The sequence below is a fragment of the Gouania willdenowi genome, chromosome 2 (assembly GCF_900634775.1).
Source record: "Gouania willdenowi chromosome 2, fGouWil2.1, whole genome shotgun sequence".
NCBI classification, from domain to species: domain Eukaryota; kingdom Metazoa; phylum Chordata; class Actinopteri; order Blenniiformes; family Gobiesocidae; genus Gouania; species Gouania willdenowi.
The window spans coordinates 11346529-11372511 of record NC_041045.1 but is presented as its reverse complement, the minus strand read 5'-3'; the positions used below and the strand labels follow the sequence as shown (position 1 = coordinate 11372511).

The window sequence follows — 25983 nt, the reverse complement described above, 5'->3', positions numbered from 1 at the left end:
TCTCTATCAAATTGTAATGCCTTTTCTGCACATTTTTCCTACTTTCAAGACATGTTCAGCACTTATAAACCATTTTCATCACTTTTCGAACTACTGTCACATAAGTTGATCTGGCATTATAGTCACTTTTAACCTCTTTTCACGAAATTGAATGCTTGTTTTTGCCAAATTAACCACATTCACCATGTCCAGTACTCACCCAATTGTTTCAATATTGACACTTTGTACCCTTTTTTCTGTGTGTTTGTCAGTTTTTGACCACGACAGCATTTTAAGTGAGATAATAATCAAGTAGAATATCAACATGTGCTCATTTGATCCATAAAACTAATTTCATTTCCACATTTCGGACACTCGCCATTTACTCCTGAAAAAAACTTCATGTTACCTTTAAAATAAGTGCACTATTTACAAAAGGAAAACAATAAAATATGCTTTTATTTTGAAATGTTTGATTTGTAGCATTGAAACATTTAACATTCGGCTCGCAATGCATCATGGGATGGTTGAGTGCGACTACGAAAACGACAGATACACACAATAATGAAAAAAATTACAGAAATATAAAATCAACAACAAAAATAAACAATTATCACCATAAACACAAAACAACAGAGAAAAATAGGCTAAATTAATAAATGCTGGCATGCACAATAGTTACAAATACACACATTACATACACAAACAGGTGGAAAAACAGACAAAACTAGAGAAAAATGCCCAAAAAAACACAACAAAAAATAATTTACTTTTAAAAACCTGCACAGACTAATACAAATATACACAGAAATGGCAGAGAAATAAAAAAACACTACAGTAAATAAACAATAAATAAATGACAAAATGCACAATAGCCACAAAATGAGAGAAACATAAAATCCACAAAAAGGCTCCAAAAACACACACAAATTAGAAAAAAAACATAAAATAAGAGCACAATCATTTTTGTTGTTTGCTGTATTAACGCTCTGATTGGTCATTATTCTTAATAGGAATACGTGTGAAATAAGAAGTGATAGATAAGAAAAATAGTCTTTATTTGAACTACAAACAGGGAAATATTGTGTAAAGAATAACTTCAGGAGAAAGAAACCAGAAGAATTCAAAGGCAGAAAAACTTTCCCTTGGCGAGAAAACTAAGTCCGACAGCGACGTTTCAACAATCCTTCTGTCACCGCCGTAAGGAACCGTCACATTTCAAGCTGTTTTTTCACCCTGAGGCAGGTGATAAAGTTAGTCAGGAGGAAAAGGAACCAGAGGAAAGGAAGAAAGGAAGGAAGGAGCAGGTGGAAGGACACGCGGCGCTCCACAGCTCCGTCAGTAAAGCGGCCGCGGCTGCTTCATGCTGTAGTGAGCCTCTGAAGCAGACACGTATGCTGACTCAGGGAAAAAGTCCTCGTGGAACTCAGCCAGAAACCTGAGAGAGAGAGAGAGAGAGAGAGAGAGAGAGAGAGAGAGAGAGAGAGAGAGAGAGAGAGAGAGAGAGAGAGAGAGAGAGAGAGAGAGAGAGAGAGAGAGAGAGAGATGATGTCAGCATTAGAATAATGACCAATCAGAGCATTAACACAGGAAACATCAAAGACTCATTTTAGCTATTTTTTAAGATGCATTTAATAGATGTTTCTGTCATTCTGTATATTTATGTTTTTTTGCATGATTATAAGTCATTTTTTGTCATTGTTATGTGAGTTTTTAGTCATTTTGAATATTTTTCTCTCTGTTTTGGGTGCTTGTTTTGGGTTTTTTGGTTTAATTTTATCATTTTTTGTGTGTGATTTTACATATCTTGCTTTTGTCACTTTGTATGTTTTTCCTTGTCATTTGTTCATGTTTGATGTTTTGTTTTTTGTCATCATTTTGTATGTTTTTCTATCAATTTTGTGTGTGTTTTTGTTGTTTTGTGTGTGGATCTTGTGGTCATTTTGTGAATTTTTCTGTTTTGTATATTTTGTTGTCATTTTGTTTATTTTTCTGGTGTTTTGTTTACTTTTGTTTATTTTCTGTTATTTTGTATATTTTTGTTGTCATTTTGTATATTTTTCTGTCACTTTGTTTAGTTTTGTTGTAATTTTGTATATTTTCTGTAATTTTGTATATTTTGTTGTCTTTGTGTGAATTTTTCTGTTATTTTGTAAATTTTTGTTGTGATTTTGTTCATTTTTCTGTTATTTTGTATATTGTTGTGGTCATTTTGTGAATTTTTCTGTTATTTTGTATATTGTTGTGGTCATTTTGTGAATTTTTCTGTTATTTTGTATATTTTTGTTGTCATTTTGGTTTTTTTCTGTTATTTTGTATATTTTTGCTGTCATTTTTTATATTTTTCAGTCACTTTATATATTTTTGTGGTCATTATATTAATTTTTCTATTACCGTATTTTTCGGACTATAAGGCGCACTATCAATTAATGGACCTGACTGGGTCTATTTTAATACATAAGGCGCACCGGTTTGTTATTATTAATATTAATAAGACGCATTAAAACAGTCAGATAAGTCAAACTTTATTCAACTCATTTACAATAACTCAACATTGTTCAAGTTTAACACATAAAATACAGAACAATACACTCACTTTTTCAGTTCAGTATGTTGAAGCACAGTATTTAATTTCATACATAAGGCGCACTGTCGATTTTTGAGAAAATTAAAGGATTTTAAGTGTGCCTTATAGTCCGAAAAATACGGTATTTTGTATATTGTATTATTGTATATTGTATGTTTGTTTATTTTTCTGTTATTTTCTATATTTTTGTGGTAATTTTGTTTAATTTTCTGTTATTTTGTATATTTTTGTTGTCGTTTAGTATATTTTTCTTGTCATTTTGAGTATTTTTGTTTTAATTATGTATATGTTTTCTATAATTTAGTGTGTTTTTGTAGTACGTGTGTGCATTTCTGTTGTCATACTGTCCTTCTGGAATCATATTTATGTATATTTGTCATTGTTTTGTATATTTCTATATAATTTTTAGCATTTCAGCTTTGGTTATGTGTGATTTTCTTGCATTTTGATCTTTTTTTTTTTTTTTTTTTTTTTTTAGCTTTTCCTTCCTTTAGGTCCCCATGTGACCCCCACGCCTCCAGTCGTTGCTCATGTTTAATTTCAACGATATCAGCTTCAGGTCGACTTGTGCTTTTCCTCGATATCCGTGTCTCACTGCACATAAGTCCCAGACTCCCCCCCACCGATCCATCCATCCCTATAGCTCCACCACACAACCAATCAGAGAACAGGAGAACGAACGTCCGACGGTCACAGAGAGCGAAAGGGAGGGAAAAAAAATCCCTCCGTCGTCCTCGCTTCTAATCAGCGGCGGGGGGAAAAATAATCCGGAATCTTCTTAGTATCCTCTACTCGGCCAAATCCTCTAAATCTTGCCATCTCATCTTAGCTCCACCGGCCTTCCTAATCTCAATGCACACAAATTATCCTCATCAGAGGAGAAATAAACAACGCTTTGACCACGACTAACACACAAAACAAAAAATCTGCTGCTTTCACGTTTAAATAAAGAACATTTGGATAAATGAATGAAAAAAGAACATGTAAATTCACGTTTATCCATGAGTGACACACAATTTGGGAGCTTTTTGGTGGCAAAAGCCTGCAGCTGATCAGCAGGAACACAAGGCAAGAGAAAGCAACGCGCGTCCACGTTGTAAATCACACACACACATTTAATCTTTCTTGTGTGGAGGGAAAGAGAGAAAGAGAGAGCGAGATCAACTGTGGCCAAATCCCAGAATGCACTGCCCCGACAGTCTCTGGGACATCAATCAGTTTGTGCCTGCTCGGCACAATCTGCCACGAGGGTGGAATTCACAGTGAAAAAGACGACCGGAGTCTGTGATGTCACGGCTCCTCTGATAGGACGCTGGGGAGGCAGGATGGCGTCGTTAATATTAAGTAAGATCGATTATTTTGTGGACTTTAATCAGGAGCTTTCCTTTAAGAGTGTGTTTCTCAACCTTGGGGTTGTGACCCCATATGGGGTCGCCTGAAATGTCGAGTAAATAAAAAAAAATTAAAAAAAATTCTGATTAAAATGATATTTTTTGAAGTCAAAAATTAAATGATATATTTATTTTATTTATTATTCTTTTTCAAATTAAAACACCAAACACAATATAAAACAACAGTTTTCTATACTTTCAATTCCTCAATGACAGATGTATTTAAAAAAAATTAAAAAACAGTATACAAATTCAAAAAATCCAATAATTAAATAATAAAAATTATATATTTTGCAGTTTTTTTACTATTTGATTTTTTGAATTTGTATACCGTTTGTTTTTGTTGTTTTTTTTAAAATACATTTATATTGCAGTGTAAGTACAGAAAACAGTTGTTTGATATTTTGTATGGTGTTTTAATTTGAAAAAATAAGTAAAAAGTCCATTGAATAATAATAAAAATGAAAATAATATTTTTGCAATTTTTTTTACTATTTATTTATTTTTTCAAATTAAAATACCACACACAATCCCAAACAACTGTATGCCATACTTTTACTTCCTCAAATATAAATCTCATTAAAAAAAATAATAAAACTGTATAAAAATTAAATATTTAAATAGTTGATTAAATAAAAATAAAATAATATTTTTGTAAATTTGTGATATCAAAATAAGGTCATGACCCAAAAATAGGTTGGGAACCACTACTTTAGGACATGTAGAGGTCATTTTTTATGATAATCCGTACAAAGTGACAGGGTTGAATCTCAAGCACTTGAATGGCTCTGTTTAGCTGCTGCTCCACAGCGCTGCTCACTGGCAGAGAGCGGTACTGCCAGGCCTTGATTAAGAGAACAGAATATATAAAAATAAATAAATAAAAAAAAAGAGAGAGAGAGAGAAAAAGAAGAGCTAAATCCCTCAGGTTTGGGAGCGCCTGAACTGAAGATCGCTCGGGAGGATTTAAAGATTAGACTCTGGTGCTTGTGTAACCCTCACTCATCTCCCTCCAACACATGCTAGTCCTCCATCACTACATTACCTTCTGTTTTTCTTCTCTACTTTCCGTCTAAATATTATTTATTGTCATATTTTTTGGTCCTTTTAATGTATTTATGCTACTTCTCCATCAAATGAGTCATTATTGTCACTTTAAACCTCTTTTCATGCTTATTTTTTTGCCAATTTAACTACATTCACCATTTGTCATCCCAATAATTTGCCAGTTTAATTTGACCACATTTTATCACATTTTCTGTCCATTTTTGGCCACTTTTTTGAAACTTTTAACCAATTTTCTTGTTGCAAATCCTTGTTATAATCAGAAATAAAATGGGTTAAAGTGACCTAAACATGAAATTGCTGAAAAGTTGGAGTGGCCAAAAACGAACAGAAAATCTGGTAAAAATGATGTCAATATTGGCTTAAAAGTGGCAGAAATGGGGGGATGGGGTGGGAACAATTAGTTTAAACTGGCAAATAATAGGCATGTAAAATCGTGAATGTGATGAAATTGGCAAAAATAAGCATGAAATATGGCAAAAAGAGGTTAAAAGCGACAACAACGAGTCAGCATATGTGACATTAAGTGTGAAAAGTGATGGAAAGGGTTTATAAGTGGAAATAATGTGATGGAGAAGGGGCAGGAATTGGTGGAATGTAGCAAAAATGCATTAAAAGGAGCAAAAATATGGCAAGAAAAAGTCATGAAAATAGGTTAAAATATAGAAATTTTGGTGAATTTGGAGAAAAGGGTTAAAAATATATAAAAATTGGCTCAAATTGTTAGGAAAAAAATAATAAGTTTTTTGAAAACATCTCCCTGCCTTTTAAAACAGTTTTCTTTCACTTGATGGGTTGGGATTTAGACTAACATGGGGGGGAGGAGTTACCTGAGGAACAGCTCCAGGTGTTTAATCAGAGCTCTCAGGTTCTTCTCAGGGATTTGCATTTTTCCCAGGATCTCAGGAAGCTTCACTGGAGGAAAAGTGATAGGAGGAAATGTTACAAGTGTGATGATGAGAGCAGGAAATGTGATGACAGAGTAGAAAAAAACAAAACAAAAACCAACCGAAAAGGCGCAGTAGGTGCTGTGATCCGTACAGGTAGGAGGGGGGAGGGGGCTGATCGTTCAGGGGGTAGTTATCGGGGGTCAGCTTCCAGCTCAGAACCTGATCCAGAACAAGACGTTGAGCTTGAGAACAAACAGATCAGTCAAAAAAAAAAAAAGACACTTTTCTACGACCTCGTTGAGCTCGTTGTTCCTCCTGCTCTCCAAACCGTAGAACGGTCCGCTCTGATCTTTGCTCGGCGTTAAAAGAAGTGGAGAAGACGAGCCGCTGTGGACTGGAGTTTCTAAGAAAGAAAATACATTTTTAAAAATAGATTTACTTTTAACAGAGCAACAGGAAAGAAAGTCAATGTTTCAGACACTACCATCTAGTGGTATGAACGTGTTACTACAAATGTAGTCGTCATTCTGTGTATTTCAGTTGTTTTGCATGTTTATAAGTTATTTGTAGCGTGGTTTTCTCTCATTTTTGTTTTATTTTGTGATTTCTTGTATTAGGAGTGATTTTGTGTATTACTGTTGCATTTTTTCTGTCATTTTGTATATTTTTCAGTTTTTTTGTTAATTTTTATGTAATTTTACAGAATTTTTCTGTCATTTTGTATGTTTTTCTATAAAAAGATGCACATATTTTGTTGACTGGTAGTACATTAAACACTGTTTTTTGCTATATACATTTACACTACGGGTACCCTTTAATGAAGTGTTTGGTTCTCAGTGGACAGAACTTACTTCTTTCCAGGTTGAGGAAGAACTTTGGCTGCGACGTCGTATCCAAGCGACGTTTGAGCTGTGGGGACACCGCTGTGCTGCCTCCACCTGATTTAGTGCAGCGCTAGCGTTAGCATGAGCTCACAGGAATATCAACAGTAGGTTTTTAAAGCGTGTTACCTCCACTGCTGCCCTCTGCTGGTCGATCTCCTGCCGACGTGCTCCTGGTGGAGCGCCGCAGCGACTGCGACTGGTAGGAGGAGATGCAGTCCATGTCGGGGTGGCGCCGCCGCTTCGGGGTGGGGGCGGGGGCGGTGGGGGTGGTGGCGGAGACGTCGCTGAGAGCCGGCTGGCTGTCGGTGGACTGAGGGGTGAGAGGGTTGTGGCCCGGTGGACTCGGACTGCGCTCCCGTTGGGCGCTTTAACAGGAAGACGATCAGTTAAACAGAACCAATTAAATGAAAGGGATTCTACACGAAGGATTCTTACTGGCTGGAGCACGGAGAGCCCTCGTTCATGGGCAGGAAGAGGCGGGACGAGCTGACCTTCTTAAACTGGGCTTGTTCGCACGGGTAAAGGAGGATCATGGGTAACGTGAAGTCGAACGTGATCCTCAGTCCGTCCACCATCTCTTTGCACAGCTCCTCACTTTAACCAAGTAAAATCAGTGCAGTTAGTACAACAGAAAACACAACCAGAGAACAGCCGTGAAATACACACGTTATTGCTTTAAAATCATTACAAAAACACACAAAATAACAATAAATACACACAAAACGCCAACATAAATACACAAAATTATTCCAAAAATATGCAAAATGACTCTATAACAACAAAAATATACAGAAAGACATAAAAATACTCAAAGTAATTTTAAAAAACCACACAAAACGACAACAAAAAAACAAAAACCGTTTGTTCTTCTCTGTATAACTAAGATTTATTGTGACGTTAAAATTACTACAGAAGCATACAAAAATAGAAACTAATACACACAAAATGACAACAGAAATACACTAGAATGATTCCCAAAATATGGAAAATGACTCCCAAAACGACAACAAAAATATACAAAATGACTAAAAAAACACTACAAAAACACACACAAAGTGTGAGAAAAATACACAAAACCACAAAAATACACAGACAAAAACAAACAAACAAACAAAATGACAACAGAAATACACAAAATGATTCCAAAAATATGCTAAATGACTCCATAAACACACAGATAAAACACATGAAACATACAAAATCACACAAAACCAAAAAAATACACAGACAGAAAAATACAAAAAATTATTTTTTAAAAACACACCAAACTATTACAAAATAAAAACAAATAAACAAAATGACAACAAAAATATGCAAAATGACTCCATAAACACACAGATATACACAAAATGACTTTTAAAAACACATGAAACGTACAAATTCACACAAAACAACAGAAATACACAAAATGACTCCAAAAACCCACAAAACGACAACAAACACAAAAACTCTTCACTATTCCCTGTGTTATAGGTCAGATTTGTCTCACCTCTTCTCGGGGGGCACGGGTTGGGGGCTGGTGCTCTGCGTGGCGTTCTGCAGACGCCTGTAGCGCTCGTTGGCCATGAAGGCTTTGTTGATGGCAAAGTGCTTGACGTACGACTCCAAGATGTGAACGACGTTGGTCTGACACGGAACCACCACAAGCTGAAAACGGAAAAACACACAGTCACACACACGGAACACTCACATATCAATTCTAGACAAAAATTTGCACCTTCTTCCTCTTGTTGATGTAAAAACAATCGTCTTCCAGTTTCTTCTTCAGGACATCTGGGATGATGATGTCCACGTGGATGATCCTCTCCTCACTTTCCTTTTTAATGTTCACGTCCGACTCGTCCCGCTGGGGAAAAACCATAAGAACGTCAACAACTGACAGACTTCAACGTGGTAAACGTCTGATCTAGTTACCATTGTGCTATTGTCCTCAGACAAAGTGCTGCTGTCTCCACTGTTTGAAGATTCCAGGTCTGAATCGTCCCCGCCGCTGCTCCCAGACGTAGAAATTAAACCTAGAGAGGAAACACAGTTTGATTGCTGAAGAAGAAGAAGAAGAAGAAGAAGAAGAAGAAGAAGAAGAAGAAGAAGAAGAAGAAGAAGAAGAAGAAGACAGAAAATGTAAAAGAAAACAGTTAAAGAAAAAACAAGAAAAAGGGAAAAGAAAGTAAACGAATGACAAAAAGTTCAAGAAAAAAGGAATAGGAAAAAAACAACATAAAAAAGGAAGAGAAAAGAACAAAGAAAAAGAAGGAAAAAAATGAAGAAAAAAGTTAAAGGAAAAAACAAGAAGAAAAGAACAAGTAAAAAGAAAAATGAATAAGAAAAGGGTTAAAAAAAAAGAAAAAGGGAAGAAGAATAAAAGAACTTAGAATGAAGGAAAAATAAAGAAAATTTACAAATAAAAGTTAAAGAGAAAGAAAAGAAGATTACAAAGAATGATAAAGAACATGAAAAAAACAAATTAAAGAAAAACAAGAAGAAAAAGGGAAAAGAAAGTAAATAAATTGGAAAAAGGTTAAACAAAAAGAAGAAGAAAAGAGAAAAGAAATAGAAAAAAGAAAACAAAAAAGGAGAAAGAAGAACAATGAAAAGGGGGAAAAGTTAAAGAAAAAGGAGAAAAACAAGAAGAAAAAACAAACAGAAGGAAAAAAGAAAGAAAATGAATAGTAAAAAGGTTAAAGAAAAAAAAGAAGGAAAATGAAAAAAGAAAGAAAATGAATAAGAAAAACTTAAAGAGAAGAAAAAGAAAAAAATAAAGAAGAAAAGAAGATTACAAAAAGGAAGAACAAGAAACACACAAAAAAAAGACAAGAAGAAGAAGAAGAAAAGAAAAAACAGAGAAGAAGAAAAAGAAGAAAACAGAGAAGAAGAAGAATCCCTTACAAGCGTCATCACTCTCGTCCTCCTTGGGGAGAGTCTTCAGAGCACATTTAGATCCAGACTGACGGCGACGCCTCTTCACCCATCCTTTTCTCTTCCTGCACACACACGGGAACGTCACATCACGTTACCACGGCGACCAAACATGAAGGTCACGTGATGACTGCTCCAGAAAAAACAAACTCACATGCGATCTAAAGCTTTGCGTGCCAGTTTACGCTGCAATTGCCGGTTCTCCTCCGTGTCCCTTAGGACATGGTCCTCAGCAGCCCAACGATCCCAGCTACACACACACACGCGTAAAACACACACACATGCCATAGAGTACACACTGTACTGGCCAATGATGAGAGGAGCTGATTTACCTCCTGTTCCAACCATTGAAGTGAATCAGATACTTTGGGATGCGTCGTCCACGCTCGTCTGTACCGATCACAACATCAAGAACCTGAAACGTGCAAAGTATATACACAAAATAGTCACTAAAAATGCACAAAAACAACTTAAAAAAACACAATTTGACAATAAAATTACATGAAACAAAAGAGAAGCATAGAACAACAAAAATCCACAAAAATGACATCAACAACACAATCTGACAATAAAAGTGCACAAAATTACAGAAAAATATGCAAAAAGGACAACAAAAATACACAATACTGTATTTAAATATGTAAATGTTTCTCTGGATTTTGTAAGTTAAGTCCTTAAATATGAAATGTACAACAAAATATATATTTGAGAATGCTGCAATTGTTTAAATATATGGCTTGAAAATAAATATTTTTTTAACAGTTAAATTAGTCTTGGTTTCTTAATTTTACTCACTTTAATGTGTTATTTTACTATATATTTTTTTATCAATCTTTAAAATATCATTGAGTGTTAAAAAAGCTATTTTCTATAAAAATGTATTATTATTATTACATATTATTGAAATCACGCGAGATTACGTCGTGAGAAATTTGACAGAGCGATTATTTGATTAACTACTAAATATAATAACTAGTAAACTACTGCATATTATATAATAACTAAACATGTTACAGAAAACCAATAATTGTTCGACACTACATAAATATTTAAATGTTTGTCTATATATCTGCAAGAAATTAGGACAATAGGTCGAACTGTTTTTAGCTTTAGCTAGCACACGTATCCACATGCTAACTGCTAGCATGTCAAGCAAATGTCATTCATTAGCTTTCAAATTACCAACTTTTTCCTTCAGAACAACTAGTAATAGTACTCTGAATAAATATTTGTGTCCAAGTTATTCGTAAATATGTCATAATGTGAGGTTTTATAGCAAACAGAGTAGCATTAGCAGGGCTGGGTGCGCTTATCTCTATGTTTACACATGCTAGCAGCTTCATAAAGTAATTATGTTCGGCTGTAATGTGAAAATAAAGGTCAATTTATGAATTTAGCACCGCAATGTGCATTTTAATAACACATTTATGATGCAATTCGGGCTATATTAAGAAAAATACGCAATGTAATGGATCTTAAAAAAGTCAAATGAGGCTCTAGTCAAGTATAAATGCATTGACAGAAAAAAACAACATATTGGGCATTTTGTTAACCACATGCTGCAGCTGGTTGCGTTCATTGTTGTTGTTGTTGTTTACCTTGGCGTCGTACAGGACTTTAGCCTTGGTAGGATCTGGTTCAAAGCACAGCACTCGCTCTCCTTTATTGTACTGGTATTTAATTCCCCGCGAACTCATTTGTTCATGGCGACGTGTGTGTGAGAGGAAGCGGCGAGCTGATCCTTTCAACGTATAAGTAACCCTTTCCTGGCCACACGCTGGAAAAAAAAAACGAGGGGATCCCAGCTAGCTTAGCTTACCTTAACACACACACAATCAAAGATGGCGCCGCTAGCAGCCTGCGCAGAAATATCCCTGTAGTTGCATTCATGGTACCTCGGAATTCCTCACACTTCCTGGTTCCCGTATCTGCACATGCACACGACTCCACACAGACTCTGCTTTCCATTATTTCTCTCGATATATTTTTTAAACAATATAGAAAAATAACATCTGAATTATTAAATTAAATATCTTATATTATCATATTAATATAATATTTTTAAATTTTTGTCCAAAAATCTTTGAACGTCACGGCGCAGTTTCACAAAATGACCGTTAGATGGCAGCATAGACAAACAATAAAAAAGGCCTTCTCTTCTGCAGTGGTTTATTGTGTCATAGTTGTCATCTTAAATGATCTAAGTTCTTGTTTTAATCAGAAATAAAATTGGTTAAAAGTTGCAAATTAGAGTGGCCAAAAAAAAAGGGTTGAACTGGATAATAATGGGCATGGCAAATGATGAATGTGGTTAAATCAACAAAAATAAGCATGAAATATGGTGAAAGGTTAATAATGGTTCAATATATGTGACATTAGGTGAAAAAGTGGTGGAAGGGGTTTATAAGTGCTGAAAATGTATTGAAAGTAGAAAAAATGTGCAGAAAAGGCATTGAAATTTGATGGAAAAGTGGCAGAAATGGGAGTAATGTAGCAAAAATGCATTAAAAGATCAAACATATGGCAAGGAAAAGTGATGCAAATAAGTTAAAATATAGCCAGTTTGGCAGAGTTACAGATAAAGGGTAAAAATTAGCAAAAATGGGCTGAAATTGATCAAAAAAAGGGTTCAAAGTGTCAATATTGGAACAATTAGTTTAAACTGGCAAATAATGGGCGTGACAAATCTTGAACGTAGTCAAATTGGCAAAAATAAACATGAAATATGGTTGAAATATGGTTTAAAGAGGTTAAAAGTGACAATAATGGGTCAAATTATGCAACATCAAGTGGAAAAAGTGGTGTAAAGGGTTTGTAAGTGCTGAAAATGTCTTGAAGGCATTGAAATGTGATGGAAAAGTGGCAGAAATTGAAATATTGTAGCTAAAATGCGTTAAAAGGAGCAAAAATATGGCAAGGAAAAGTGATGAAAATAGGTTAAAATATGGCCAGCTTGGTGTAGTTGCAGAAGAAGGGTAAAAATAAGCAAAAAGTGCTCAAATTATTCAAAAAATATTCATAGTTCCTTGAAGGCATTTGGCGACCCCAAATTGGGTTCCTGACCCCAAGGTTGAGAACAGCTGCAGTGGAAGAAACACAAAAAACAGCTATACGATAACTATAGGAAGATACACAAAACACAAAATTTTCCCCCCAGAAATGAATCCATAAATACAAATTGAGAATATAATTACACATAACAGAGAAATATATGAATCGCATAAATAAAATAAAATACATCAAAAATGTGACAATAAAAATACACATAATGACCGAAAAATATACAAAACGACCAACAAAATTCCCCAGAAATGACTCCAAAAACACAATCTGACAATAAAAATACACAAAATGACACCAAAAACACTTTTTAATTGAATGTTCACTCACAAAATACTGGATTTAGTTATAGTCAATTTTTTGTCTTATTTTAGTTTTTTTTTTTTTATAGTGAAGTATTGTTTAGTGGAAATCAATTTTAGTCTGAATTTTTACGACATTTGACAGTTTTGTTTTACTGCCAAATGTCTGTCATGGTAGTAAAACTCCCTTGTAAGAACACCTTTAAGTTTTTTTTTTTTGCTAACATGTTCTTATTTTTCTTATATTCTTGTTTTTTTTTTTTTTTTTTAATCTTTTGTGTTACTAGAGTTGCTCTTTGCTAACTACGTCTTTAAAAAAAGATAATATCTACTTACCTTTGACATGTACGTGTTGTTTTCCCTGCACTTTAATGGCACGGAATACTTAAAAAAAAAAAAACAAAAAAAACATCTGTTTTCATTTAAAGATCAATGTCATGAAAATGATTAATAACCTCAGAGGATTTTCTTGCACCGTTGCAAAACAATCCCAACTCAACAGATCCTACAGGAATAAACCAGTCCGTATCAGCACATCAACATATGAAGTGTGTAGTAGTTTGTGTGTATGTGTGCAAGGTTTGCGAGCATGCTCGAAGCAAAAATATAGTTTATGATTTAATTTTCCTAAATTGGAACAATGTGCGGAGTGCACAAAGTGCAGTTCAGTGTTTACACGTTCAAAGAAAAACATGAACAAAAAAAATCTGCCGCTGGGAATATTTGCTTTCAGCAACATAGTGCATCATGGGAAATGTCAAGTTACGTGAAAACATTAAACGCCTTTAAAGCAGTCAACATCAATTATAACAGACGCAGGCAACTGGTGGTCCGGGGGCCAAAGGCAGGTCTAATCTTTTGAGGCCCCCAAAGTAACCAATGACCAAAAAAAAAGTACAAAAAAGGACAACACAAATACACATAATTACTCCAGAAACACAAAAAACAGCTACACTGTAACTATAGGAATACACTAAAATATAAAGAAGATATACAAAATGTGAATTTTTTTCCCCCCAGAAATGAATCCATGAATACAAATTGACAATTTAATTACACATTACAGTGAAGATATATATGAATCGCAAAAATAAATTAACAAAATCCAAAATGTGACAATAAAAATACACAAAATGACGGAAAAATGAACAAAACGACCAACAAAATTCCCTAGAAATGACTCCAAAAACCCAATCTGACAATAAAAATACACAAAATGACAACAAAAAACACAAAAATACATGAAAAGACCTCATAAACACACGAAATGACTACAAAAACACACAAAACAGCAGCAGAAATATACAAAACGACACCAAAAATGACTTCATAAACCCCACCTGACATTAAAAATGCGCAAAATGACAGAAAAATATACAAAAACGATGACAAAAATACACAAAACGACACCAAAAACAAACAAAAATACACAAAAAGGCAACATAAATACACAAAATTACTCTAAAAAGACACAAAACAACAGAAATATACAAAACGACACCATAAATGACTTCAAAAACCCAACTAAACACTAAAAATACACAAAATGACAGAAAGCAGGCACGACAACAACATTACACAAAACAACACCAAAAATACACAAAAGGACAACATAAATACACAAAATGACTCCAAAAACACATACAAAACAACAGCAGAAATATACAAAACAACAACAAAAATGACTTCAAAAACCCAACCTGACAAAATAAAAATACACAAAATGACAGAAAAATATATAAAGCAACCCTACAAACACACAATGTCCCCCAAAACACACTGAAATAACAAAAAATGTTAAATGTTAAATGCAGAACAACAGAAATATTTGAGGATGCTGGAATGCTTGAAAATAGACATTTTTTAAAAAAAATATAAACTACTTAAAGTAGTGGTGATTTGCCGGGTCTTAAATAACAAACTCTCGTTCTTTAACCTCAGTCTTTTTTTTTTTTTTTTACATCTATTGTTATCAGTGTGTGTGTGTGTGTGTGTGTGTGTGTGTGAGAGCTTCATATAAGCTCCTTTATCAGGCGCCTGACACCCTCTCCTCCACAGACTCTCTCTCTCACCATTTTTTACCATTCTTTCTTTCCCACAACTGGCCACAAGCGTCTCTAATTCTCTCTCACGTGGGTTTATAACGATGATCATCTGTTTAAAAAACATATGTCTGATTTACAGCTTTGTGCTCAGGTGTGTTGGGAAAGAGAATGTCTATATTAATCCCACTTATTGAGCTAATAATAGCCCAGCATGCTGCACTGATGACCCTGTTATCCACTGACAGGGCACTGACCGGATTAAAGGGACATGGAAATGACTGCCTGTAATTCCTTCAATAGTTTACGTCCGTATGAATGTGGTGACGAATGTAAAAACTCGGTCACCGTTTCATATTTTGAACATTTAGCTCACTTTTCTTTCATTTGAGACAGAAATTCATGTCAAACAGCATGGTCTATATCATTTTTAAAAATACATCTAAATGTAAATGTTAAATGTAAATGTAAAAAATAAGTGTTCAATGTAAATGTAAATATAAATGTTCAATGTAAATATAAATGTTCAATGTTACATCGACATTCTAAATCTAGATTTAAATGATACATCTAAATCTAAATATCAAATGTTAAATAAAAATGATGAATCTAAATCTAAATGTTGAATGTAAATCTAAATGATGAATCTAAATCAGTGTTAAATGTTAAATCTAAATGTTGAATCTAAATGATAAATCTAAATGTAAAAGTAAAAGTAAAATATAAATTATAAATCTAAATCTAAATGTTAAATCTAAATCTAAATGTTAAATATTAAATGAAATTCTAAATGTTGAATATGAATCTAAATGTTAAATGTTACATCAACATTCTAAATGTAGATCTAAATAATACATCTAAATCTAGATATTAAATGTGAAATGGTCATTCATATACATCAATGTATAAGTCCCGCCTTCGTCCTATAGATCCCTATACAAATTGCAAATTGCGCCGCAATTGCTTAGCCAATAGGCTTTGACTTCCTGTAGCGGAGACTGTTAATCAAAGTAAATGCACGTGCGTAAACTGCACAAGGAAACAAGGCCGCGTGTCACAACAGCAAACACTTTATCACTGTGAGCAGCACAGCATCATGGAGGAGCGCATGGCTCTTACCTCAGAAATGTCCACCACCAAAAGAATAACAATGACCCATAGACCTATATCAATGCAACCTTGCTTTGTTCCGCTATGCGCATGCACAAAAGTAGAGGCGTGGCTTCTGGTAGATTGGCAGAGGCAGGAGGAGGAAGTGGAGCAGTTTGGGGAGGGACTTCGAGATGTTCGCTTTTGTATTTTCTGTCTCTCTTTTCATCCTCCTGTTCAATGTAAATCTAAACGTCAAATGTTAAATGTTAAATCTAAATGTTAAATCGGTAGCCAAGCTAAATGTTTAGAAATTATACAAAGTGGGCAAGTCAGCACCGGTTGATCACGAGGCCCCGCCCACACTCCACACACTCCACCCTCCAAGGTGTTCTGCGTCCTTGGTGTCTTCATCATTGGTAAAAGTGTGTTAACATACAGTTCGTCAGTTTGGAGGGATCCCACCATGTCTATGCCTCGTCCCCCCCAGTTAGTGGTGATTTAACGTTTATATTTAAATTTAACATTTAGATTTAGATTTAATATTTACATTTAGATTTTTACATTTATATACAGGTTTAACATATACATTTTTTTTTTTACAAATTGAACATTTACATTTTAAGACATTTTTAACAATGATATAGAAGATGCTGTTTTACATTAAATTCTGTCTCAAATGAAAGAAACATGATCTAAATGTGAGGAAAGTGAGCTAAATGACCAAAATATGTGTGCTATGAAAAAGTGACTGAGTTTTTGTTGTTCTTGCATAATTTTGCTGAAAACTACAGAAAAACAGCGTTTATGCAAAAATAAATAAATAAAACTGTACAGTTTCCTTTTCACTTCTCTAAACTCCACCCCTAATGATACATGGGCTACACACTTTCACATTTCCACATGCACACCATCTTCTCCGCTGTAGTGAAGGAATGACCCACAGAACAGAGGAAAGGAAGGAGGAACCGTTTTTACGCACCGGCGTTTACGCACGAATGCCAACCGTTCCATTGTTGATCCAGAGCTTTGCTCAATGGGGAAACACTAACCCTGCGTTGAAACTTCTGGAGAACTTCCAAATTGTAGTTCTGATGTGAGCTCCATCCACACAGAGCCATGTCAGCTGCTCAAGGGCTCCTCAGCAGCGTCTTTTCCTGCTCGTCCCCCGCGTCCAAAGCGATCACCAAGAGGAGATTGCGCCAAACCCGCAGCCTGGACCCCGCCATCATCAGGCACTGTGACACCCCCGGGGTAGACGCTGTGCATGGAGCGCAGTTTGATGGAACGGCGGCGGCTGACGGAGGTGCGTCTCCGGAGCGCGCAGCAGCAGCGGTCAAACCACCGGCTTTACGCACCAAGATTCCCAACCTGAAAGAAGCCATTAGTCCCTCCATCTCCTCTCCTTCCATCCCTCTGGATGTCTCTCCATCCTCTAATTTCCACTTCGACTATGACTTTGTGAAGCGGGCCAAAAGGAATACCGCGGGGGATTTACCGTTTATGGTGCGCGGACCCGGTGCGGCCCCGTCGGGGAGCACCGGCACACTTTTCTCTCCGAGAAGGTGGCTCCAGAGGAAGGTACAGCCGACCAGCACACACGCTCATGTCGTGTGGAAACTCGAGGTAAAAAGTCAAAGAAGTTTTTGTTTTCCCTGTTTAATCAATAGGCTAAGCCAGGTGTTCTCAACCTTGTGGTCAGGACCCTATTTGGGCCACGAGACACTGGGAGGGGGTCGCCCGATGCTTTCAAGAAACTAATAATATTTTCTGAACAATTTGAGCACTTGCCATATATTTGAACCTTTTCATAACTTTTTCTTCCCATATTTTTGCCCCTTTTGATGCATTTTAGCTACAATACTCCCATTTATGTCACTTTCCCATCAAATTTCAATGCCTTCAAGACATTTTCAGCACTTACAAATCTTTCCCACCACTTTTTCCACCTAATGTCGCATATGTTGACCCATTATTGTCACTTTTAACCTCTTTTAACCATAGTTCATGTTAATTTTTGCCAATTTAACCACATTCACGATTTGTCACGCCCATTATTTGCCAGCTTAAACTAATTGTTCCAATTTTGACACTTTGAACCCTTTTATTTACTTTTTTTCTCCAATTTTTCTGTATGTTTTTTTTCTGATGAGCAAATTTTTGCCAATTTCTGTGTTTTTTTCAATCCCATTTCACCACCTTTTCCACCATTTTTGGCCACTTTTAACCCACTTTATTTCTGATTAAAACAATAATGTACATCTTTAAGATGATTATATCCTATGGCGCAAATAATAATAAACTTCCTGGATAACAGTGGACATTATTCAGATTAGGAGTTAATTCTGTTTTTCCGTCTGTTTTCCGCGATCTACTTACCTTTTTTTTTTTTTTTTCCCCTGTCCACATGCCTTTAAGAAAACAATAGAACATTTAATGAATTTGATTGAAGTTAAATAATAATCAGTGGTAAAGGTGAGTGTTTTTCACCCTCCTGCTGTTGGCTTTGCTGAGCCATTGAGACCCTTTTGTCATCATATCGGCTTCACACTGAGTGTGAATGAGGGCTTATGAAATCCTTACCAAAACATACTTGGGAGACTTATTTTAAGTAAAGGGTGGGGGGGGTATGGGGAGGAAGAGGAGGGCTATAAACGCTGCATACTTGGCACCAGTCCACATCAACTGGTGGAAAGGTATGACAATTCTCCCACTTCTGAGGGCTTCTCCTCCTCCGTTTAAGTCGCTCATTATTTTTTTGCTTTTTTTTTTCTATTATTTTGCTTCGAGTGTGTTTGTGTGTGTGTGTGTGTGTACAAGCAGAACGGACACATGGCCCAGGACTTGGTTCTCACGATTGCGAGCGGTTACAGGGTCAAGCCCTCCAACAGCTTCCCATCGTTTCCCATTACAGCTGCAGCATCAGCTCCGAACGCTCAGTGCTTCGCTCCTACACGTGTCCGCTCGAGATGTCCAGAAGTTCTCAATCAGCAGTTTCTCACCACGTTAACAGTATTTTCCATTTACACCATACTCCCCCCTTACCCCCTGATGGTCATTAGCGTAACGTGGACCATGAAGTTATTATTGCACCTTAGAGTGTTTGTAAAAACCAAACAGCCAAGAAGTGTTGCTGGTCTGCTGGGATGTCACACGCTGCTGAGTGTGAAGTACAAACTGTGGACTTAAGAGTAAACAAAGAGCCTATGATGGGAAAACTGTGTAAAGCGTTTATTTTACCGTAAAGCGCAAAAATGAGCAATTATGAATTTATGAATTAAATTAACAACTAGAGTTTCCAACATGGTTGATGTTCAGGAGTCGCCAAAAAACCCCACACATTTACCGCTTTGAGATGACTTGTGTTGTAATTAGTGCTAAATAAATAAAGTTGAACTGAATTGAATTACAAATTAGACAATGGACGGATGCGACATTTAATCCCAACCCTGTGAAAAGACTGTTCTCGAAAAAAACACGAACGTGTTGAAGAAAACGCATTCCAAACTCAATGATATTAATAGAAAGTGGAGGAAGAAAACAAGTCACTGGACTAAACTCAACACAAACACATCAATTAATATCAATGACCTCATTGAAACGTCACTAAAAAAGGCCTGCTGATAAGCTAAATAATACACTAATCTTTATATTCAGAGCTCTTTTTACACACAAACCTAACACATTAATTTCACACAATGATAAATAAATACATAGATAAATAAGGATATCGTACTGAGGCACTGACGTGACTATTAGCATTTCCTGAAGAAAAAGTAAGTGAGGATGGATGCATAGCTGAAATGCACCCTGAAAAACAACATTCACCTATCAAGAGCCAGCATTTCCCTGTGCTGACCATACAACTGTAACTGTAACCAAGTAACTGTCAGTAACTATGTAACATAACAACCTGAACTCAGTAACTATGTAACTAAGTAATTAACTGTAACTATGTAACTAAGTAACTTGACTGTAACTAAGTCACTCTAAGAAAGACAGTGTAACTAAGTAACTAACTATGTAACTGTAACTATGTAACTAAGTAACTGTAAGTAACTATGTAACTGTAACCCTGTAACTAAGTTATTGTAACTAAATAATTAAGTAAGTGTAACTAACTGTAACTATCTAACTATGCAACTAAGTAACTGTAACTAACTGTAACTATGTAACTAAGTAACTGTAACTAACTATAACTATGTAACTAAGTAACTAAGTAACTGTAACCAACTGTAACTAACTATAACTATGTAACTAAGTAACTGTAACTAACTATAACTATGTAACTAAGTAACTGTAACCAACTGTAACTATGTAACTAAGTAACTGTAACTAACTATAACTATGTAACTAAGTAACTGTAACCAACTGTAACTAACTATAACTATGTAACTAAGTAACTGTAACTATGTAACTACGTAACTGTAACCAACTATAACTATGTAACTAAGTAACTATAACCAACTGTAACTATGTAACTAAGTAACTGTAACCAACTGTAACTAAGTAACTGTAACTAACTATAACTATGTAACTAAGTAACTGTAACCAACTGTAACTATGTAACTAAGTAACTGTAACTAACTGTAACTTTGTAACTAAGTAACTGTAACCAACTATAACTATGTAACTAAGTAACTGTAACTAACTGTAACTAAGTAACTAAGTAACTGTAACCAACTGTAACTATGTAACTAAGTAACTGTAACTAACTATAACTATGTAACTAAGTAACTGTAACTAACTATAACTATGTAACTAAGTAACTGTAACTAACTATAACTATGTAACTAAGTAACTGTAACCAACTGTAACTATGTAACTAAGTAACTGTAACTAACTATAACTATGTAACTAAGTAACTGTAACCAACTGTAACTAACTATAACTATGTAACTAAGTAACTGTAACTATGTAACTACGTAACTGTAACCAACTATAACTATGTAACTAAGTAACTATAACCAACTGTAACTATGTAACTAAGTAACTGTAACCAACTGTAACTAAGTAACTGTAACTAACTATAACTATGTAACTAAGTAACTGTAACCAACTGTAACTATGTAACTAAGTAACTGTAACTAACTGTAACTTTGTAACTAAGTAACTGTAACCAACTATAACTATGTAACTAAGTAACTGTAACTAACTGTAACTAAGTAACTAAGTAACTGTAACCAACTGTAACTATGTAACTAAGTAACTGTAACTAACTATAACTATGTAACTAAGTAACTGTAACTAACTATAACTATGTAACTAAGTAACTGTAACCAACTGTTACTATGTAAATAAGTAACTGTAACTAACTATAACTATGTAACTAAGTAACTGTAACTAACTATAACTATGTAACTAAGTAACTGTAACCAACTATAACTATGTAACTAAGTAACTGTAACCAACTGTAACTATGTAACTACGTAACTGTAACCAACTATAACTATGTAACTAAGTAACTATAACCAACTGTAACTATGTAACTAAGTAACTGTAACCAACTGTAACTAAGTAACTGTAACTAACTATAACTATGTAACTAAGTAACTGTAACCAACTGTAACTATGTAACTAAGTAACTGTAACTAACTGTAACTTTGTAACTAAGTAACTGTAACCAACTATAACTATGTAACTAAGTAACTGTAACCAACTGTAACTATGTAACTAAGTAACTGTAACTGTAACCAACTGTAACTATGTAACTAAGTAACTGTAACCAACTATAACTATGTAACTAAGTAACTGTAACTAACTATAACTATGTAACTAAGTAACTGTAACTAACTATAACTATGTAACTAAGTAACTGTAACCAACTGTTACTATGTAACTAAGTAACTGTAACTAACTATAACTATGTAACTAAGTAACTGTAACTAACTATAACTATGTAACTAAGTAACTGTAACCAACTGTAACTATGTAACTAAGTAACTGTAACTAACTATAACTATGTAACTAAGTAACTGTAACTAACTATAACTATGTAACTAAGTAACTGTAACCAACTGTTACTATGTAACTAAGTAACTGTAACCAACTGTTACTATGTAACTAAGTAACTGTAACTAACTATAACTATGTAACTAAGTAACTGTAACCAACTGTTACTATGTAACTAAGTAACTGTAACCAACTGTTACTATGTAACTAAGTAACTGTAACTAACTATAACTATGTAACTAAGTAACTGTAACCAACTGTAACTATGTAACTAAGTAACTGTAACTAACTATAAATATTGTATTGAATAATAATAATAATATTTATGGATTACAATCGAGAGCAGTTTAAAACATCTTAAACCAAGTTTTCTTGAATTATTATTGAAATCCTAGTGGATCTCAGGCTCTGAAATGATTAATATGTTACAAATGCACAACTTTAGACATTTACCGTTCATCATCAAGTGTTAGTTTTATTGAATTACACTCCAACAGATCACGATTGTTAATGTCCATTATTTGGTTCATGTGGGGACGTTTTCCACAAACTAAAGATGAATTATGTCAGAGAAACGTGTGTGTGTGTGTGTGTGTCTGTCTGTGTGTGTATGTGGCAACCTGCTCGTTGTCCTTTTAAGGACTGGACAAAGAGTCAAAGTGGAGATGTGCTGGTTTACACTCAAACGCAGCGTCTGTCACTTTTATTGCTCGATCGCTACTTTTTCCATGACCTGCTTTTGTTTAATGTAAAAAAGAAAGCAAGAAAAGAAAGAAAGAAAGAAAGAAACAATGTTTTTGAAAAGCAGCATTGGCGTTGGACAGCAGAGGAGTCGGAGCGGCTCATGTCAACACGTGTTCTCGCTAAAAACCCTCGAGTAGAAAAACAGTTTGTACAAAGACTCAGTGGAATTTGTAACTTTAGCTGGGAACCTTTTGACCTCAGCACATGTGCTGCTTCCTCTCCTTCTTTTTTATATCTTTCTCAGCGTAACTCTCTATATTTATGGTACAACATTATCATGCGTAGAAGTGTTTGTACTTAATTTTTTGATGTGATTTCTTGTGTTTACCCCGAAAAACTCTGCCAAAGCATTTCCCTTAAACAGTGCGCTGACACGCTCTGGTGGCTGAAGTTAGCGAGTAATCACAGGCACGGACTTATCAGGAAAAAACTCAGAGTTGTCGGCCAAACAAGTTGCAAAATATTGGTCAAAAAATAATCCAATATTGTGCATCTCTAATATGTCAATCAGGGTTGGAGGACGTTGCAGAATCCTGGATGTATTATTCTTCTTCTTCTTTGTTTTTTTTTTGCTACAATATTTGCCGTAACTGATCTAAAATGGTAGACCACCATGACCTGGACACTCACTTAAAGTAGGTTTTTCAACCTGAGGTCCAGTGATTTGGATCGCTGTTTCAACCCGTGTTGAAAGTGCGGTTATCAAACTACAAACCTGTTTTTAAATGATGTTGATAGGCCAAATAAAAGTGCAAATTTGATGGAAAATGTACGCGTTTTTCCGTGACATTTTCTCGCATGTTCAAGTGCATGAAGAGGAGCGCTTCGAAAACGAGGCGAAAGTGCTGAAACGTGACACTATAGCTTCTTCCTATTGGTTGAGAAGAAGCCCGTCGTTCAATCAAAATGTCACATATAGCGGCCATTTTGCTTCCATTTCACTGTAAATAGCTATATATTACTGTGTTTGATTCATCTGTAAATACGTTTTTGAAATATATATTTTAGATTTGCTATACAAGCAATAAAAATGATTGGTTGAAAATGTTTGTGACTTTTAGAGTAAAAAAACGTTACTTTTTCCCACTTGAATTTGAGTTTTTTTAGTGGTTTTAGATCGACTGTGTTAATACAGTGTGTCATATCAAAGAAAATACTTCAGACTCACATTTGTGAGGTTTTCCTGAAAAAAATGATACCAAACAAGGCATTATATGAAATGTAATGCTGTGAGGTTTAAAAGTGAACATGGCAGAAACCACACTACTGTCCCATAAGGCAAACAAAGAGACGGGAAACAAAACTTCAGATCTGACATTAACCTAAGTTTCTCACTGCTGTTTAGATTAGAGGAGATGTAACGCATCCTAACTTTATCCAAACATCCTGATGATGCTCATGCTTTACACGATAAAACCACTTGAGACTTTTTAAAGAGTTTCTACAAAAGTTCTTTCCACATTTTTTTCTAAGTCAGTACAGATGATAAACAGTGACATTTCGCGGCCAAGTAACAGAGACTGTTCTCTGTAAACGTTGCTCCTACAAACATAGAAGGTTGGAATTGCCACTCGAAAGTTTGTTTTGATCTTCACTGTAAACCAAGTTCGGTGCATTGCATTGTGGGATGTGGAGTCCTACGGAGAAGTGTTTTTACGTAATTTTTTGCTGTGTTTGCCCTGAAAAACTCTGCAAAAGTGACACATTTTTGGAGTGAGGCGATAATACAAAATCAAAATCAAAGAAAAACACACAAATTCAAAGAGAAATACACAAAATGACAAAAACAAACAAAATACAGATACACAAAATGACACCAAACACACAAAACGCTGAAAAACATACAAAAGGGGAACAAAAATATAAAAATAAATGCACAAAATGACAAAAACGAAAACCAAAATAACCAAAATTCACAAAATGACCAAAACACACAAAATGACAAAAATGCACAAAATAACAAATACTGACCTCAGAATCATAATTCTTTTATTGTCATTGTACAAAATACAACAAAAATGGCAGAAATGCCCCCCACACAACATACAACTACACTTAAAGATTGATAAACAGTGACATTTCGCGGCCCACAGTGACATTTCGCGACCCAGTTATTATAAAAACAACATACAGTATGGTAAAAGCCTGTCAGAATAAAAGATTCATCAGTATAAAAGTTCATCAGAATAAAAGCAGCATATTAAAAAAGACAAATTCAGAGAAAGACAGTATTTCCTTAGTGAGTGGATGGCTCTTGGAAAGAAACGAGCTGAGACTTTCAACATGGCTGCTGCTTGGTTCAAGGGTGTGCAACGTCGGATTTGTTTGGACGCCCCACCTCCTGATGATCAGTCCTAGCTCTACAGTGATGATGTCATCAGGTAGAACATTAGAACATTGAACATTGGTCCTACCTACTTGTGTTTTTAAATGAATGAATAATAAGGATCTGTTAAAGGGATGGCTGGGCACCAGTGGGAGTCACTGCTCTGGAATGGTTTGAAGGTCACCGTGCTTCACCACACCTGACTGTGGTGAAGGTCGCTGACTTCTACAGAACTCGCTGACATCACATCTGAGGCGTATCATTTCATCATCCAAACATTCTTTCCTTTAAAGGCGATATTTACGACATTCTTTGAAACTAATGAGTTAGGACGGGTTTGTGGTGGGAGCACAGAGTTTACAAATGATCCGTTGGCTTCAGCGTAGAACACTTTGATAGATGGGCTCTGGTGGAATGTAGAATATCTGATTATTAGTCAAACATTTGGCTCTTTCTGTTTCCTCACTTCACAGCATGTTTACACTTTGCTTTGTGTTTCTATTGCATTTCTTATTACAGCAGCGAGGAGTTTAAAAGATGTCAACACTCCCTTAAAGGATGCGTTTCAGACTTTCAGAATAAAGCAGATGTTGGACACATTTCACTGCTGTTACACTTCAGGCCACAGATGAGCAACAAAAAAAAATAAATCATTTAACAAAGGGTTGTGTAGTAGTTTTGTGTGGTTTTTGCAGTATTTCTTTTATATTTATCGTTTATTCTGTGCATTTTTCTGTCATTTTGTGAGTTTTTCTG

The 25983-nt window shown here is 35.1% G+C and overlaps 2 protein-coding genes across 2 annotated transcripts in view; one reads left to right on the top strand and one right to left on the bottom strand.

Annotated features, from left to right (window-relative positions):
- Positions 1-1020: 1020 nt before the first annotated feature.
- LOC114473857 (male-specific lethal 3 homolog) lies at positions 1021-11578 on the bottom strand. Its single transcript, XM_028463739.1, has 14 exons — positions 11311-11578; positions 10045-10127; positions 9867-9962; positions 9683-9777; positions 8711-8811; positions 8514-8642; positions 8286-8443; positions 7232-7390; positions 6923-7161; positions 6764-6850; positions 6206-6315; positions 6032-6131; positions 5853-5937; positions 1021-1417 (listed from the first exon to the last, which is right to left on the bottom strand). Exons 1-14 carry the CDS (start codon positions 11407-11409, stop codon positions 1318-1320), a joined length of 1641 nt encoding a protein of 546 aa, XP_028319540.1. The 5' UTR covers positions 11410-11578; the 3' UTR covers positions 1021-1317.
- Positions 11579-17125: 5547 nt separating this feature from the next.
- LOC114476632 (rho GTPase-activating protein 6-like) overlaps positions 17126-25983 on the top strand; it is a 78710-nt gene continuing 69852 nt past the window's right edge. Inside the window, exon 1 of the mRNA XM_028468429.1 lies at positions 17126-17831. Within this exon, the coding sequence (XP_028324230.1) occupies positions 17325-17831 (507 nt within the window). The 5' untranslated portion in view covers positions 17126-17324. The remainder of the gene's footprint in view (positions 17832-25983) is intronic.

Coding starts and splice junctions, on each gene's coding strand:
- LOC114473857 (XM_028463739.1), bottom strand. CDS start 11,409: ATGAGTTCGCGGGGAATTAAATACCAGTACAATAAAGGAGAGCGAGTG. Junction 6,851..6,922: donor AGCAGAGGGCAGCAGTGGAG/GTAACACGCTTT, acceptor GCACTAAATCAG/GTGGAGGCAGCACAGCGGTG. Junction 5,938..6,031: donor GCACCTACTGCGCCTTTTCG/GTTGGTTTTTGT, acceptor CTTTTCCTCCAG/TGAAGCTTCCTGAGATCCTG.